Genomic DNA, 19565 nt, shown 5'->3' with positions numbered 1-19565 from the left:
ACTAGAACAAAACAACTACATCAGACTGTTTAAGTAGCCACCACTGTCCATCCATAACATCCACCCTGTGTGTGAACACAACTTCTTTCAACTGTACAAAAAATGTTTCAACCTCCAAGAGGACTATGAAACTTCCTGCCACATGAAAACTGTGTTACAGACCAGGACTCAAATCAATAACATTGCTCATACCACCTGAGCATCCAAGCACAACTCGTGATCCACCATCACAGCTTCATTTCTCTCAGTATCTCTTTCCTACTCACAAAACTACTTCCAAAGTTCTCCTGCATACCTTTCAGGACTAGCACTCCTGAAGGAGTTCTACAAGGTATGCAGGGCAACTCCTGTGAAGTACAAAAGCTAGCAGAGAGGTACTGGCACGAAGACAGTAGAAAGATACTGGTAGAAGTGTTAGGACTGGTCATCAGCTGTGCTTGTATAACTCAGTCAGAAGCAGCATTGCCTGTGAAAGGCAAGGTTCTGAAATTAGTCCTACACACTGTTTCAGTTTGCTACAAGGTTTCAAAACAATTCACACTCAGAGTGAAAATTCATGCAGTGTTTATAAATAAAAATATACAAACCAACTTGAGGAAAGATTTTATCTATTAACTTACCTCTACTTGCTTGATTAGTTGTGGTATAGAAGCACCTAATTTTTGTATTTTTTCCTCTCTTGCTTCACCAGAACTTCTCCACAGTGAGCCTCCTCCAAGACTGAAGTTCCCTCCAGAATTCATTGGAACCTGTTGCTCCATAGCCATCAGCTGTTAAGGCAAAACGATTTCTTATGAAACTATGGTTTTCACAATAAGAAGAGAACAGTAAAATCTTTAGATACAGCTGAATGTGCAATTAACAGGACAATGCATATTCTCTGGAACTGCGATGCCTAAGAAAGGTGAAATATGGAATTAAAGACGAATTGGATGTGCCAGATAGAAAGGCAGTAGCTATAAACATTCTTTTATTGCTTACCTAAACCTATATTTTAAGTGTAAATACACTAAATATAAATTACAGATTTTGGTCATACAGCAAATCAAACTCTTAAATCATATTGATGTGTCAGGCGCATATAGCAGTAGCCAAAAACTTTACAGGAAACCTTCATTCACTAGTGTCCTGGTAAATAAATTTACAATAAATCTGAACGTTTACAATTTTTGAAATGATAAATTCTACAAAACATTCTTTACAACAAGTTCAGAAAGCTTTGTCTATATACTGGAAGGGAATGTTCAGAGACACATCTGTAACATAAGTATTACATTTTTGGCGACACCTGATTTTCAAGTATAGATCAGAGTCATTTGTAATAACAATAATCATTGAGGTACACGGGAGAGAGGTGCCTGTATGTGTGCATGCACACTCTGGTAAGGGTGTGTGTGTGTGTGTGTGTGTGTGGTGTGTGTGTGTGTGAGAGAGAGAGAGAGAGAGAGAGAGAGAGAGAGAGAGAGAGAGAGAGAGAGAGATTTAACAATAGAAAATCTCAACAGGTCACGAAAAATTCCCCTGATTTGAAATGGATTTTATAGTAAATTTAAAAATAGCACATTGTATAATCAATACTCAAGCCATCTCACCAAGCATTGCAAATTTAACTTAAGAAACAATAAACAAAATCTGTATCATCATATGGGCCAATGTACATACCAAAGAGAAAAATTTTATAATAGCAGGAAATCTATTGATTTGATGTAATTATATTTTCCTGTAGACATGCTGAGTCTCAACTTTATCTTCAATAAGGGTAAAAGCTGAAGTAATGAATTACAATTTGAGCCAAGGCCAGGACTTTAAACCGCATCTCCTGCTTACTAGGCAGATGTGCTATCCACACCACCACCTTGGGCACTGTGGCTAACACAGCTGCACAGAATACCCTAGTCCAAAGCCCTCCCCAACACAATCTTGATTTTCCCCTTTTTATATTATCAGTATTGCCAAGGCTCTCCAATATTGGAATAGTACCCCAGTTTTATACATAATGGGGAAATCTTGCATGTACCTCAGGTGTAGATCATCTATTGATCTGATGTAATTATATTGCAATATCCGAGACCCCTGGAAACAGTTGTGAATTGAAGTTTGTGTTGGGGAGGCCACTGGACTAGGGCAGTCCGTGCAGCTATGTTGGTACAATGCCAGGATGGTGTAGTGGATAGGACATCTGTCTAGTAAACAGGAGACCCAGATTCACGTCCCAGCCTTGGACAAATTTTAATTCATTACTTCAACTTCTATCCTTATTGAATACCAGGAATTTTGGGATCTCCTCAAGTGCACAATAACCCACATAAATAAAAATAATATTAAGATCTCATCAGCGGACGTCAGTGCCCAACTACAAAGATAAAAAATATACTGAGACATAACTGGGAAATTAGTTCTATGCTAACATATCAATAGGAATGGCCATACACTTGTCAAACTCTGCAGACAACACAACATCTCAAAGTCTACATACTACACATGAAGGCCAGACAGACCTCAAACCAAGTGCTAAAAGGAATAGACATAGTCTAAAGCAAAATCAAATTTACACTTCTAAGGATGAAGAAATAGAATACTAATGAAGAAAACAAGACTTACAACTCTCACCAATTAATCAGAAATGACAATTATCAAGAAATAACCTGAACCATAAAATTAACAGACAATTTAGAAAAACTGATACCAATTTCCTAACAACTGCTGAAAATTTAGCCCCCTTAAAACCTCAGAGATGGCTGATGAACTTCAAAATGTGACAAATTTCCTGAACAAAGACAGCAGACATGGTTAAAATTTCAATTCTGCAAAATAGTAGAAAATGTCATCATTCTCAAAAATATCAGAAAAAAATTCACCAAAATTATCAGACAAATCACAAGACAATATCAGAATGCTGTGATCCGCTGAACAGAAGGAATCAACCACAAAACCTTTTCCTAAGGCTTTTTCACTATATATTCTACCTCAGATCTAGAAATCAGTCACTGTGTTTCTGTAAAACAGAATACTTAATTTGTGCAATTCCAGAAGCTATTTCAAAATCTCTGGAAAACAACAAAAAACTACAAATCCCCTTCATTAGTGCCAAAAAGTAAGGAAGAATAATTGTGCACAGCAATAATGGAAGTGCCAAAATCACGGCAGAAGCGTTCAAGAAAATTTTGAACTGTGAAGAACCCAGAAACTTTTCAAAATTACCTTAACAAAAAATTCTGCCACCAGCCCAAATTCTGGAAACAACTCTCAAGGTGCTGGAAACCACATGGCACCATACAAAAAATTTGAATAACAGAAAAATTCCTGTAACATTGGACCATGACTTTAATCCACCCATTCCACAAAAAAAGGAGATAAGAGTGTCCCACATAACTACAGAGGTACTGCACATAAAAGATTTTCTACAGAATTTTATATAATAGGTTTAAACAACAGGAGAAGATGTAAGTTAATAACTGGAAGGCTTCAGACCCTGGAGAAGCTGTGCACAGCAAATCATCACTTTAAAGTTAGCCATGGCATATTACAGTCTATCAAATGAGCCTTTTTGATTTACCATTGTATATTATACACTCCTGGAAATTGAAATAAGAACACCGTGAATTCATTGTCCCAGGAAGGGGAAACTTTATTGACACATTCCTGGGGTCAGATACATCACATGATCACACTGACAGAACCACAGGCACATAGACACAGGCAACAGAGCATGCACAATGTCGGCACTAGTACAGTGTATATCCACCTTTCGCAGCAATGCAGGCTGCTATTCTCCCAAAGAGACGATCGTAGAGATGCTGGATGTAGTCCTGTGGAACGGCTTGCCATGCCATTTCCACCTGGCACCTCAGTTGGACCAGCGTTCGTGCTGGACGTGCAGACCACGTGAGACGACGCTTCATCCAGTCCCAAACATGCTCAATGGGGGACAGATCCGGAGATCTTGCTGGCCAGGGTAGTTTACTTACACCTTCTAGAGCACGTTGGGTGGCATGGGATACATGCGGACGTGCATTGTCCTGTTGGAACAGCAAGTTCCCTTGCCGGTCTAGGAATGGTAGAACGATGGGTTCAATGACGGTTTGGATGTACCGTGCACTATTCAGTGTCCCCTCGACGATCACCAGTGGTGTACGGCCAGTGTAGGAGATCGCTCCCCACACCATGATGCCGGGTGTTGGCCCTGTGTGCCTCGGTCGTATGCAGTCCTGATTGTGGTGCTCACCTGCACGGCGCCAAACACGCATACGACCATCATTGGCACCAAGGCAGAAGCGACTCTCATCGCTGAAGACGACACGTCTCCATTCGTCCCTCCATTCACGCCTGTCGCGACACCACTGGAGGCGGGCTGCACGATGTTGGGGCGTGAGCGGAAGACGGCCTAACGGTGTGCGGGACCGTAGCCCAGCTTCATGGAGACGGTTGCGAATGGTCCTCGCCGATACCCCAGGAGCAACAGTGTCCCTAATTTGCTGGGAAGTGGCGGTGCGGTCCCCTACGGCACTGCGTAGGATCCTACGGTCTTGGCGTGCATCCGTGCGTCGCTGCGGTCCGGTCCCAGGTCGACGGGCACGTGCACCTTCCGCCGACCACTGGCGACAACATCGATGTACTGTGGAGACCTCACGCCCCACGTGTTGAGCAATTCGGCGGTACGTCCACCCGGCCTCCCGCATGCCCACTAACGCCCTCGCTCAAAGTCCGTCAACTGCACATACGGTTCACGTCCACGCTGTCGCGGCATGCTACCAGTGTTAAAGACTGCGATGGAGCTCCGTATGCCACGGCAAACTGGCTGACACTGACGGTGGCGGTGCACAAATGCTGCGCAGCTAGCGCCATTCGACGGCCAACACCGCGGTTCCTGGTGTGTCCGCTGTGCCGTGCGTGTGATCATTGCTTGTACAGCCCTCTCGCAGTGTCCGGAGTAAGTATGGTGGGTCTGACACACCGGTGTCAATGTGTTCTTTTTTCCATTTCCAGGAGTGTAGAAGATGTATGATTGTGTCCACTGATCTTCAATATTTCAAATCTCAAGAAATTTTGGAAAATGGGAAGATAAGTTCAGAGTAGGATTTGCTGGTTCTTGCCTCATAAAAACACGTTTAAGTTGGAGACTGTTCTTCACCTCTGGTGTTCTATTATTTGTTGGAATAGTGTTTTATTGTGTGTTGGACTACTTAATAAGAGGGTTAACCCACAGAATAGTAAAATTGGAAAATCCAAAGTCAATGTAACTTTAAATCATTTGATATTTGTTGATGACTTTGCTCTACAAAAACATTCAGGAAACTCAACAACAAGTTAAATCACTATAGAAAATAGTACAGAAAATTGGCATCAGAGTAAGCTTAAAAAGTTCTATCAGTGTAAAGAAATTTAAATATTGAAGAGAAATAAATTATAACTCTCAACCAAAACTTGTAAGACATAACAGATTAAACCATGATATATATCATCATGAATACAAGCAAATAAAAGGTGCCATGCAACAACCAGAAAATTAAAACACAAATAGTAACAAATAAATAAATAGCACATGCAAATGATACTGATTTCAAAACAACACAGCAAAATAGACAGACTACTCAAGAAAGAAAGAATAATATCACAAAATGCACAGCTAAAAAATACCAGGAGATGTATTTTGTTCTTTGGGCATTTAATGAGGGCACCATAAAATGGAACCATCAGAAGAAGTATGTGTCCAAAAAGTTAAGCATAATCACAAAAAAAGAGTCATACTGTCTTCAGGATGTCCAAAGGATTACTTAACAACCTACAGCTTCATCACAAGACATTTGGCAAACAGCAGTGTCCAAAACACAACGTTACGAAAGTTCTGATAGCTAAGATACAAATTTGTGAGACAACAACACAATTGGGAAATCTCTTCTGCAACGAAAGAAGCTGTTAAGAGTGGATATGGTTACTCCTAACAGCCACACATGCTGCATAACTGTGTGGCATGCTCTCTATGACATTGTTCAAGAGCTATCTTGGTAGTTGAACCCATTCCTCAGCAAGAATGATGCACAAGTCTGGAAGTGTCCTTGGTGGAGGCTGATGAGTTGCCATATGCCTCCCTATCATCCATAAAGAGGAAGTCTGGACAAAACACACCTCTGAAACTGCTAACATGTGGTACCAGTACCTTACCTCTGTATCTGAGCGTTTACAGTATTCCTTTGACCACCAACAAAGATACACAGCTATGTATGGCCATTTAACATGATGCCTCCTCACACCATCACCACCAAACCAGTCTCTTTCCCAAATGTTCCTTGGGTTGTATCAGCTACCATGTTCTGTTCAGACAAACGTGTGGCAAGAATCATTTTGCAAACTGAAGCAGGATTCATCAGTGAAGAGTAGATTCCTCCATTCACTCACTCATTGCCCAATTTTGATGCTGCCAACTCCACAATACTCAGGCCCAAAACTGTCCAGCGTGAGCAGAATGGACATATGGCAAACAGTGTTGCCATTCTGAGCCTCTGATACACAGTTTGTCAGGAAACAGCAACTTCTGAGGCAGCTGCACACTCTGCAGCCAATTCTCCTGCATGTGTACTCCGATTTCATTGGACAGTTACGACCAGTTATTGGTCCTGCCGTGGCGTGATTATTCTTCATCGACCTTGTACAGTCCTACAACGAACTTCTCCGGTGTCTCGAGACTGTTGCCAAAGCCTTGAAATGACACTTGCTGGCACATCCAAGGATACTGAGACTTCAGTACGTGTCTAGTCTGATTTCAGGCAGCAAAACCTGGTCCAAGTAGCGTCTTTGTGACATTATGTTGTCAACTTCATAAAGAGACTGCACTCTGCTCGCCATGAATGGACAAACAAGACAAACATGAGTGGTACTGTTTTTATTCCCTTTTGGTTATGGCACTATTCACAACACAGAGTATTCCTTTCCTATACAGAGTAAGCAGGTAAAGTCCATAAATAAATATTTATGGTGACGAAGAAATTTGGTAACTTTTTTTATTTTGTCCCTGTAAGTTGCATGGCTATACAATCTTTTCTGCAAGAGTTACTGGTTTCAGGTTGACACACCCATTCTCAAACCACACTCCTTGTTTTAACCATAATTAGTCAAACAATATGGTGCCAAAAGGCACGGACAGCTTCTGTACAGAAAGTCAAACTGTGGGCAACACACACACTCATCAATAAGTTAGCCAATGCATCTCTTACACCAGTTTGTTTTATTCTAGTATTCAATAAAATCCTCACTGATCCATTTTTCTTTTTAAAAAACTACCACTGGAATGTGACACTAACTCCTGCTTAGCTCTATTATTTCCAATGCAACATCTTTTGAATTCTGGCCCTGACTGTTTCCTTATCTGCCACAACACCAGAAAAATGTTTTACTTTTATTACATCATGGGTTATCACTCAGTGACTCACAGTTAGTCACCTGCCCAGGTTTATTTGAACACAAATTCTCATGTTTGCGCAACAGTTAAAATAGCTCTGATCTCTGTTCTTCAGACAAATGTTGCCTTTCATCTTATTTATTTTTTTATCTGCTCTACTGAACATGTCATTTCCTTGATTTTTTCTCTGCAAGTGTGCTTTTATTTACTCCTTGTTAATTCCCTTTACAATCATTGTTTTCTTATATCCTCCAGCGTCAAAATCTAAAATCTTATTCTTAACAATATGCAAGAAATCCATCCACAAAGTAATCTTCTTAGTCAAACCAGGCACCACAAAACATTTAGAAGAAAAACAGTATCCATCAATCTCGAGTAACAACAACAACAACAACAAATATTATTATTATCTTCTTTCCTTTCTCAGACCTTAGGTCTGGTTAAAAATGGAAAGTGACGTGGACCTTGATCAAGCGTGACTTCCTTTTAACTGTACGGTATATGTTACATTGCATTTAGAAACTTTCAGGTAATTGAACATGTATCAATAATTACAGATTTCTGTAGTTGTATATATACGTTTGGATGTAGCTGTATTGCGTTGATGTACTGGTGGATATTGTGTGGTATGACTCCTGTAGTTGATAGTATAATTGGTATAATGTCAACTTTATCCTGATGCCACATGTCCTTGACTTCCTCAGCCAGTTGGATGTATTTTTCAATTTTTTCTCCTGTTTTCTTCTGTATATTTGTTGTATTGGGTATGGATATTTCGATTAGTTGTGTTAATTTCTTCTTTTTATTGGCGAGTATGATGTCAGGTTTGTTATGTGGTGGTGTTTTATCTGTTATAATGGTTCTGTTCCAGTATAATTTGTATTCATCATTCTCCAGTACATTTTGTGGTGCATACTTGTATGTGGGAACATGTTGTTTTATTAGTTTATGTTGTATGGCAAGTAGTTGATGTATTTTTTTGCTACATTGTCATGTCTTCTGGGGTATTCTATATTTGATAGTACTGTACATCCGCTTGTGATGTAATCTACTGTTTCTATTTGTTGTTTGCAAAGTCTGCATTTATCTGTTGTGGTATTGGGATCTTCAATAATATGCTTGCTGTAATATATGGTGTTTATTGTTTGATCCTGTATTGCAATCATGAATCCTTCCGTCTCACTGTATATATTGCCTTTTCTTAGCCATGTGTTGGATGCGTCTTGATCGATGTGTGGCTGTGTTACATGATACGGGTGCTTGCCATGTAGTGTTTTCTTTTTCCAATTTACTTTCTTTGTATCTGTTGATGTTATGTGATCTAAAGGGTTGTAGAAGTGGTTATGAAATTGCAGTGGTGCAGCCGATGTATTTATATGAGTGATTGCTTTGTGCATTTTGCTCGTTCTAGAAAGAATTTTCTTAAATTGTCTACCTGTCCAGAATGTAGGTTTTTTTATGTCTATAAATCCCCTTCCTTTCTGCTTAATGTGAATCTTTCTGTTGCTGAATGTATGTGACGTATTCTATATTTGTGGCATTGTGATCATGTAAGTGCGTTGAGTGCTTCTAGGGGTAACGTCTTTGATTCATAATCAAAACGTCTTCAGTCCCGGGTTCTATCCCCGCCGCTGTCTAAATTTTGATAAATAATCAGCATTGGCGGCCAAAGACTTCCGGCATAAGAAGTCAGTCTCATTCTGCCAACGGCTTTGTCAAAGAGGGCGGAGGAGCGGATAGAGGTTCAGGGCACCCTCAGCAATGATCAACGACATGAGGATGCAGAAGGCAATGGAAACCACTGCATTAAAGACACGTAACGTGTATCCACAAGACATGTGGCCTGTAACTGAAGAAGTGTCATGATGATCTCTCCATTGGCAAAAGATTCCGGAATAGTCCCCCATTCGGATCTCTGGGAGGGGACTGCCAAGGGGGAGGTTACCATGAGAAAAAGATGGAATAATCTACGAAAGGATAATGTTCTACAAGTCGGGGCGTGGAATGTCAGAAGCTTGAACGTGGTAGGGAAACTAGAAAATCTGAAAAGGGAAATGCAAAGGCTCAATCTAGATACAGTAGGGGTCAGTGAAGTGAAGTGGAAGGAAGACAAGGATTTCTGGTCAGATGAGTATCGGGTAATATCAACAGCAGCAGAAAGTGGTATAACAGGTGTAGGATTCGTTATGAATAGGAAGGTAGGGCAGAGGGTGTGTTACTGTGAACAGTTCAGTGACCGGGTTGTTCTAATCAGAATCGACAGCAGACCAACACCGACAACGATAGTTCAGGTATACATGCCGATGTCGCAAGCTGAAGATGAACAGATAGAGAAAGTGTATGAGGATATTGAAAGGGTAATGCAGTATGTAAAGGGGGATGAAAATCTAATAGTCATGGGCAACTGGAATGCAGTTGTAGGGGAAGGAGTAGAAGAAAAGGTTACAGGAGAATATGGGCTTGGGACAAGGAATGAAAGAGGAGAAAGACTAACTGAGTTCTGTAACAAGTTTCAGCTAGTAATAGCGAATACCCTGTTCAAGAATCACAAGAGGAGGTGGTATACTTGGAAAAGGCCGGGAGATATGGGAAGATTTCAATTAGATTACATGATGGTCAGACAGAGATTCTGAAATCAGATACTGGATTGTAAGGCGTACCCAGGAGCAGATATAGACTCAGATCACAATATAGTAGTGATGAAGAGTAGGCTGAAGTTCAAGACATTAGTCAGGAAGAATCAATACGCAAAGAAGTGGGATACAGAAGTACTAAGGAATGACGAGATACGTTTGAAGTTCTCTAACGCTATAGATACAGCAATAAGGAATAGCGCAGTAGGCAGTACAGTTGAAGAGGAATGGACATCTCTAAAAAGGGCCATCACAGAAGTTGGGAAGGAAAACATAGGTACAAAGAAGGTAGCTGCGAAGAAACCATGGGTAACAGAAGAAATACTTCAGTTGATTGATGAAAGGAGGAAGTACAAACATGTTCCGGGAAAATCAGGAATACAGAAATACAAGTCGCTGAGGAATGAAATAAATAGGAAGTGCAGGGAAGCTAAGATGAAATGGCTGCAGGAAAAATGTGAAAACATCGAAAAAGATATGATTGTCGGAAGGACAGACTCAGCATACAGGAAAGTCAAAACAACCTTTGGTGACATTAAAAGCAACGGTGGTAACATTAAGAGTGCAACGGGAATTCCACTGTTAAATGCAGAGGAGAGAGCAGATTGAGAACAGCGAGAAACTTAACATCAGGATTGATGGTCACGAAGTCAATGAAGTTAAGGAATTCTGCTACCTAGGCAGTAAAATAACCAATGACGGACGGAGCAAGGACGACATCAAAAGCAGACTCGCTATGGCAAAAAAGGCATTGCTGGCCAAGAGAAGTCTACTAATATCAAATACTGGCCTTAATTTGAGGAAGAAATTTCTGAGGATGTACGTCTGGAGGACAGCATTGTATGGTAGTGAAACATGGACTGTGGGAAAACCGTAACAGAAGAGAATCGAAGCATTTGAGATGTGGTGTTATAGACTAATGTTGAAAATTAGGTGGACTGATAAGGTAAGGAATGAGGAGGTTCTACGCAGAATCGGAGAGGAAAGGAATACGTGGAAAACACTAATAAGGAGAAGGGACAGGATGATAGGACATCTGCTAAGACATGAGGGAATGACTTCCATGGTACTAGAGGGAGCTGTAGAGGGCAAAAACTGTAGAGGAAGGCAGAGATTGGAATACATCAAGCAAATAATTGAGGACATAGGTTGCAAGTGCTACTCTGAGATGAAGAGGTTAGCACAGGAAAGGAATTCGTGGCAGGCCGCATCAAACCAGTCCGTAGACTGATGACAAAAGTCTGTGTTACTCCATTTCACTACTCCAAATGAGTAGGTCAATATTGGTATAACGTAAGTATTTATAGCATTTGTCTTGTTTCTTGCTGTCAATTCTGTTTTCAGTATTTTTGTTAGTCTTTGTCTATATTTTTCTTTTAGTTCTTCTTTGATATTTGTATTATCTATTCCTATTTTTTGTCTGTATCCTAGACATTTATAGGCATCTGTTTTTTTCCATTGCTTCTATGCAGTCGCTGTGGTTATCCAATATGTAATCATCTTGTTTAGTGTGTTTTCCCTTGACCATGCTATTTTTCTTACATTTGTCTGTTCCAAAAGCCATATTTATATCATTGCTGAACACTTCTGTTATTTTTAGTAATTGGTTGAGTTGTTGATTTGTTGCTGTCAGTAGTTTTAGATCATCCATGTATAGCAAATGTGTGATTTTGTGTGGGTATGTTCCAGTAATATTGTATCCATAATTTGTATTATTTAGCGTGTTGGATAGGGGGTTCAGAGCAAGGCAGAAACAGAAAGGACTTAATGAGTCTCCTTGGTATATTCCACACTTGATCTGTATTGGCTGTGATGTGATATTATTTGAATTTGTTTGGATATTAAGTGTGGTTTTCCAATTTTTCATTACAATGTTCAGGAACTGTATCAATTTGGGATCTACTTTGTATATTTCCAATATTTGTAGTAACCATGAGTAGGGTACATTATCAAAAGCTTTTTGGTAATCAACGTATGCATAGTGTAGCGACCTTTGTTTAGTTTTAGCTTGATATGTCACCTCTGCATCTATTATCAGTTGCTCTTTACATCCTCGTGCTCCTTTGCAACAGCCTTTTTGTTCTTCATTTATAATTTTGTTCTGTGTTGTATGTGTCATTAATTTCTGTGTAATGACTGAAGTTAATATTTTGTATATTGTTGGTAGGCACGTTATGGGGCGATATTTTGCTGTGTCTGCTTGATCTTTAGGTTTCAGATAAATTATTCCATGTGTAAGTGTATCAGGTAATGTGTATGGGTCTGCAATGTAACTGTTAAATAGTTTAGTTAGATGTGAATGTGTGAGGTGAACTTCTTTAGCCAGAAATTTGCTATTTTATCTTTTCCAGGGGCTTTCCAATTGTGCGTATAATTAATTGCTCGGGTGACTTCATGTTGCAAAATTATCACTTCAGGCATTTGTGGTATCATCTTGTATGTGTCTGTTTCTGCTTGTATCCACCGTGCATGCCTGTTATGTTGGACCGGGTTTGACCATATGTTGCTCCAGAAGTGTTCCATGTCTTATGTTTGGTGGATTGTCTATTTTAATGTGTGTGTTATCTATTGTCAGGTAAAATATCTTTTGGTTTGTGTTGAATGTTTGGTTTTGTTTTCTTCTATTTTCACTTTTTTTTGTATCTTTCAAGTCGTTTGGCCAATGCTTGTAATTTCTGCTTCTTTTCATCTAATTGCTCTATCGCTTCTTGTTGTGAGATTTTACCTAACCTTTTTCGTTTTTTGTCTGATATTTCATTTCTTATAAATTGTGTTAGCTGTCCGATGTCTTTTCTCAGTTTTTCTATTCTGATCTGTAGCCTGTGTTGCCATGCTGGTTTTGTGGGTTTCTTCTGTGTGTTGATTTGTTCTGATCTCTGCCTAGTGTGTATATTTAGTGTAGTGAGTGCTCCTATATAAACCAGTAGTTGTAACTCTTCCATAGTTGTATTTTCATTTATTTTGTTGTGTATAATTGTGTTGATAGTTGTTGTTTCGACTTGTGGGTTATTTGATGGTCTATGCAAGAATGGTCTAATGTCTGTATTTGTGTCTTTGTATTCTATATATGTTAGCTGAAATTTTTCTTCTATATCTAACATGTGTATCACTTCATGTTCTATTTGTGCTTGTTCTGGTGACTGTCTTAAGATTTCGTTTTCCTCTGATTGTTTAATTGATGTGTGGTGTTCTTTGTTTGCTCTGGGATGTTCCCCTGTTATTTTTGATTATTACACGGATCTGATCAGCTAGTCGTTGTTCTGTTAAAAATTTTAATTCTGGGTATCTGGTAATAAATTTTGTGTCTACTTGTGATCTGTATCCAGTTGTGTTGGTTCCTAAGTTTGTTGCTTGGTAGTAACAGAACATGAGGTGTCTTAACTTCATCTGACCATCTCATCCTCTGTCTTTGTTTTCCTTCTAGAGTGGTTGCAGGAAGCATATCCTGCAAAACACCTCTATTTGGATTTAAATCATTTTCCGTGTGGCTAGCAGTGTCGTTACCATTGTGGACGGGCATAGGGTTCAAGCATCGTCCCCAACCATGACAGCGCTTGTCCGAGGCTTCATTAGTTCTGTCCTGAACCAATTAATCACACTAAAAGGGGGGTTAGCCCTATTAGTGGTTTGTTCTTTTCGTCGCCTTTTATGACTGGCAGAACATACCGAAGGCTTATTCTTTTCCCGGGCCTCCACAGGGTTTATTATTATAATTATTATTATTATTGAGGATGTGCTGGAAAGTAATGCCTCTGAACTTTTTATGTGAAAACTCTTCATGCTTTTTAAACATAATAAATGTTATTAATATTCTAAATCTTTATTCTTTATGACAACATACTTATTTCTGAACATAATTATCCTGGTGAAGAATACATTTTTACTGAAGGGAGACTAGTTTTTTGATACCGTCACTGTAGAATGTTTGACTTTGTTGAGGGACCCACCACCTCACCTCTGCTTGCACCACTTCTTCACTATCGAAGCAAAGTCCTCGATGGTGTTCTTTTAAGTTTTGGAAACAGATGATAATCTGATGGGGCTGACTCAGAATTGACTGCAGGATAATTGATTACAGTGAACACAAGATGCAGATGTTGCAGTGCTCACTCATGGTATGGCATTGTCATGCTGAATGTGACGGTGCTCCGATTGTTGATGAACTCTCTGAATTCATAACTCAATTACAGCACGCTGTTTCTCATACACTGACGTAAGTACATTACACACTCCATATTACTCGCTACAATTCAGAGTCACAGAGGGCTGAAGATGTATAAACATAACGAATAAAGATGTGGAGTGTTAATAACATTTGTTTTTATTCAAAAAGCTTTAAAAGTTTTCCAATTAAAAATTCTGAGGTATTACTTTTCAGTGGACCCTTTTATTATTACTATCATCACAACCACCACCACTCTTATGGTTGTTTTCTGTTGTTATGGTTCTCCGTATGTCCTACTATCTTAGGCCTACAAGAGAGACCTATCCATCTTTTCAATAAAATTCGGGCATTCCTCCACAGCATCAGGAGGAGTGTGGATAAGTTCACACTGCAATGACTCTGGAAGTCTCCTTTTCAAGGTATAAGTTTCTGTCAGTCCCTTCAATGGTCTGTCCAAATGAATCAATTTATTTCTCTCTCTCAAAATTCTTTTTTTCTTTTCTTTCCACTCTTGTGACACAGCTCATTTAAGAAATCATTCTGTAATCTGAGTTGAGTGGCTTGCCCTCAGTATTTAAAAGCCTAGCTTAAAAGACTTTATAATCTGGAATGCTCTGCATGGTGATCAGCATATGTCTGAGCTCCCCTTTCTGTCTCTTTACAAATATAACCTTGGCAACATCACTCATGCCAGCAATAAAATTAACTTTACTTGTTCTCAAGAAATCCACATCACACTGTTTATTTTCACCAGTTTAGCCCACAGCCCCTGCCCCATGGGATACCCCCACTGGTAAACCTACTCATCCAGCTATGTTATTTATTGTTTCTTGGAAATGATTTATCTGCTCTTCAATATTCTCATGACTGGTTCTTGTGCTTCTATTATCCTCAGATATGCACACAATAACTGAATTTAATGCTGCATTTGCTTCCAACTCTTACTTCTTACATTTCTGTTGTTCTGCCTCAATTCATTCCCCCAAGATACTTTCCATAGCTCCCACCTTTGTTACAACTGCCATTTCTACTAAATCCACTTTATTATTGATTCCCTCTACCACTTTAACATTTTCCCCAATTTTATCTTTAATTCCTTTGAACATATCTTTCAACTGATTAAATTTCTCACTGACCTTTTTTGAACATATCCTTCTACTGATTAAATTTCTCACTGACTACATTTATTTTATCATGGAGTTCTGATTTCAATTCCCCTAATGTTTGACTTCATCTCCCCGAAGTTACTGCCACAGATAGATTTCATTCTAGACAAATTGTTTCCACTTCCTTCTTTAACCCATTTACTGTGTTTAAAATTAACAACTATAATTTCCTATCATCCATTGACTTTTCATATCTACTGTTTGCATTTTAAAGGCTGCCTCAGTCACTTGCTACACCTCAGAAACACAATTACTTAACAACATCAGCCACAGCTGATGGTCAGAAAAAACAAATTGTACACCTCAACTGTTGCCTGTCTTATTTCGATTTCTCATCCATCATATGCTGCTTCTGCTACTGTGAGTCCAGTGTGAAACACTGTCACTGTCTGCTACCACTGTGATGCAAAGCTGCTGTCCATGACATGTACATGTCACCAGCCACATGAAACTGTTGCCTACAGCCGCACCATGCTGTTGTGCAAATCTGGCCCTCGTGAATCACTCTAGATGTGGAGCCACACAAATTATGTGCTGGGTACCATGTGGGTATACTCTGACGTGACACTGCCTATCTCTGCTATCTGCTCCACTGACAATGCAGCTTGCAGCTCCTGTCAGCTGCTGCAACATAATGCTATGGACTGACATGGAGCAATGCAATTTATGTGCCCAGAGCCTTATTGGTGACAGCAGGCTATCTCTGCTCCTTGCTGTGCAATGTGTAGTTGCCACTAGCCACTGTGTCACAATGTGAAGCAACTACTAGTACGCTGCTCCCAGGATGTGGAGTGGTGTGATGTTCATATCTAGTGCCTCATAGGTGACTGGGCAGGTCACTGTTCACCTTTTCTGCCTCTGTCAGACCCACACTTCTTTGTTCACGACTGCATACCATGTTGCTGATGCTGGACTACATACAGTTCTCAAGTCCCCATAGTAACTGCATGTTCTACAACAGGTTTTGATTATTCTTTTAATCATGCAACCAGTGTCAAAACTAAAATTCTCAATAAAAAAATCACAACTCAAAACTATAGTCCTATCCTTGGCAGAAACTTTAATCACAAGGATCAAGACTGATTGAGAAACCCAATCTACAACCACAATGGCAATTTTATTGGTCACTATGAGTGTGGGCAATTCATGACCTAACTTGCTGACTTTACTCATTATGGTATCAGAGTCCAACAAAGGCCATATGCTTGTTACATCATTTATCCTTAAACCTTTTAAGTGAGGGCAGATAGTGTATGTAAATAAATAAAATGACTGGGTAGCTCCCACAGGATTAATAATGTTGATGAAATCAGAGGATTATAACCTAAACCAAATAAATGTTTATTCAATAAAATTAACATGTGTCAGTGGTGGCGTCAAAAACAAATGTGGATTCAAATGAAAAGCAACTTAACAATAATTAATGAACAGGGGGATTATAATATTGGAGTTCCAATTTCAAAATGCTGTAAATAAAAGCACCACTACTCAGAATGATGCCAAATTTGAACAGAATATTAGTGAAGAAGGTGGAAACATTATAGAAACAAAAACAATTTAATGAAAATTTTACCACTAGATGACACTGTAGGCAGCAGAATATGCAAAATAAAAGATACATGGTACACGGACGGCTATTCCTCAGTTTGTGTCTGAGCTGCTCAACATAACAGGCTCAATGCAGGATTGTGAGCTGCTGGTAAATTTTTTTTTAAAAAAAAAACAGTGATTGTGTGCCAGTAGCTCTGCAGAAGTTCGAGACACTCAAGGGTACAAAAAAAAGGTGTTTGTCCTATGTCCACCAAGGGTATGGAGAAAATGATATGAAATTTGTAAAGGCAGCTACTTTAGAAGTGCAATGTGGCAGAGGGAGGAAAACAACTGATCCAACATCTATTGAAAATGCGGCCACAGCACTGCAGAAGGGGTCGAGCGGTGATGTACAAACATGCAGTGCATGGGAAGTTGCCCAAACTTTGGACATACCTGTGAGCATAATTAATAAAATCTATGAAAGAGCCCGCATTTCTTATCCATACAAAATTAACCATTTTCAGAGTTGCTTCATATTGACCTGCCTGTGAGACAAATGATTGCTCAAGAACTACTTCCTCGGATGGAAGTGGACAATGAATGGCCACGGAAAATCCTGTGGATAGGGAAAGCTCATTTCCATCTCCATAGACATGTCAATACATAGAATTGCTGAATACTGACACGGAAAATCCACTCGCACATCAACTGGTACCACGTCATTCTGCAGAGGTAACTGTGGGATGAGGATTGACACCATCGTTTATCATAGGGTAGGAGTAGAGGAATGTGTCCAGGAGAAAGGAGAAGACTCGATCGAGCTGAAGACGGAGAGATGGTGGCAAGACAGAAGACAATAGAGAGGCCTATGTTCCATACAGACCCGGCCAGAGGCTGGAAATTGTCCAAGATGATGATGATAATGATGATGATGACGATGATCAATGATATTCACAAAGCATGCCTACATCTGCTTTTACAATGTGACTAGAAACTACATAAAACTATAAATACATGTGGCCAATTTGAAGAACAAGTATCATCCTGCTCTTTAGTTTGAATTTATTTATTTACTTTTTTCATTATAATCCATCCCTCCATGGTTGTTTTGTACAATTTTATTAATGGCAATTTATATTATTAATCGATTAAAGCAGGCTGTTCCAATCCTGCCCCAGAGGGTGCAGACACACTGAGGCACCCCTCAGCTCACTCGAGGGCATGTGCAGCTAGTATAGGCTATGTGCCGCACTGCCCTATTACATGTATTTTGTACAGGTATTTTGTGCATGTGTATGTGTATGTCCAAACCTCTTGACAAACCCTGCCTGCATGCATATGGCTGGTGCACAACCATCCCAAGGCTACGGCCTGGTTACCCAATGGCTCACACATCTGCCGATTGCCCACTCCTGCCCACCTGTGCCCGTGGGTGGGCCCAGTTACTCACTGGTGGGCTCATGAGCTGAAACAGTCTGAATTAAAACATATCAAATCATAAATTGTGGGTACTTATCTACTAGGAAGCTTAGGTTGGGACACTCAGGCTGCCTTCCTATCATAAGGGTTGTGCTATGACCCTTACAGATCCTGGATGTTGAAGTGTGGAACATGGTCGTAAGGGTCTGCACCCAGGGTGTTAATGAGAGAGCATTAGTGGTTTAGACATTTATTAGTTTTTGTTTTACAACAAAATCATCACCACCTTCATGGCAGCAGCGAGGGTAGCACAGGCAGCACGCAGGATTGGAATGCACCAACGTGTCCATCGCAATAGTCTTGAGGCCATACCGGGGGTCAGAGCTGCTACAGCAGCAGAAGTGGCACTGTGAAAGTGGCCGATCCAGATGGTAGCAGGCACTGTTTGTCTCGAGGTGACACTCCACAGCTTCATGACACTTTTTACAAGGGCACACTCGTTGACATCTAAGGAGTGCCCCAGTAAGTTTCAAGCAACTCTGCACAGGACAGCAGTGGTGGTGTAGATTAACATCATGGCCTCTCTACAAGAGGAAGGCCATAGATGCCAGAGCCTGCTCATAGATGCAAGTTGGAGGAATGGGGGGATTGGCAGCAGCAGCTACCACACCTCCCCCGTACAAGGACAGTTTGACAGTGTACCAAACAACATGACTTTAGCCCCCATGAGCCAGTGGAAGACTCCAAGTCTTAACATAAGTGGAGGAGAGGCTGGCAGCTCACAACAGCTATGTCTAGTAGACCAGGCTGGCTGCAGTCTTCAAGGCAGTAGTCATTTACCAACTGGTAGTCAGCAAATCACAGATCCTGCCTCGAAGCTGATTCACTGCAATTGGATTAGAGAAGGCTTTGGGAGCCAGACTAATTGTACCTATCTGTCTGGTGCAATGAAGTTATCCGTCGGTGAGGATGACCGAATGTGGCCTACTTCTCTGGGCTTGTCAGCATTCTTCACTGTTCTTCTGTGTCTGAAATGTGCCTTCGAACTCTTCAGCTAGGTGCTTTCCACAATGTCAGTGGGCTGTAAGGCATTCTTGTGTAGGACTTTTGTGTTACAGCACCTTGTTGGGCTGTCAAAGTGATGTTATGTTCCCTTCACAGTGAGGTCATATTGCTGAACTGGTGATTCATACATAGATAGGTGTGGCAGTGGCCTCCACATATTTGCAGTATCAGCTCTACTGCCTGTTTGA

At 40.2% G+C, this 19565-nt stretch overlaps 1 protein-coding gene across 3 annotated transcripts in view; it reads right to left on the bottom strand.

The window, feature by feature from the left end:
* LOC126185181 (sorting nexin-7-like) overlaps nucleotides 1-19565 on the bottom strand; it is a 142773-nt gene that overhangs the window by 33672 nt on the left and 89536 nt on the right. For all 3 annotated transcript variants that reach the window (XM_049928038.1, XM_049928037.1, XM_049928039.1), the window contains exon 8: nucleotides 621-770. In XM_049928038.1, coding sequence (XP_049783995.1) covers nucleotides 621-770 — 150 coding nt within the window. The remainder of the gene's footprint in view (nucleotides 1-620; nucleotides 771-19565) is intronic.

This window comes from Schistocerca cancellata, chromosome 4 (genome assembly GCF_023864275.1).
Source record: "Schistocerca cancellata isolate TAMUIC-IGC-003103 chromosome 4, iqSchCanc2.1, whole genome shotgun sequence".
Taxonomy (NCBI): domain Eukaryota; kingdom Metazoa; phylum Arthropoda; class Insecta; order Orthoptera; family Acrididae; genus Schistocerca; species Schistocerca cancellata.
The sequence above is the reverse complement of the archived record's forward strand: the minus strand, read 5'-3'. Positions and strand labels throughout refer to the sequence as shown.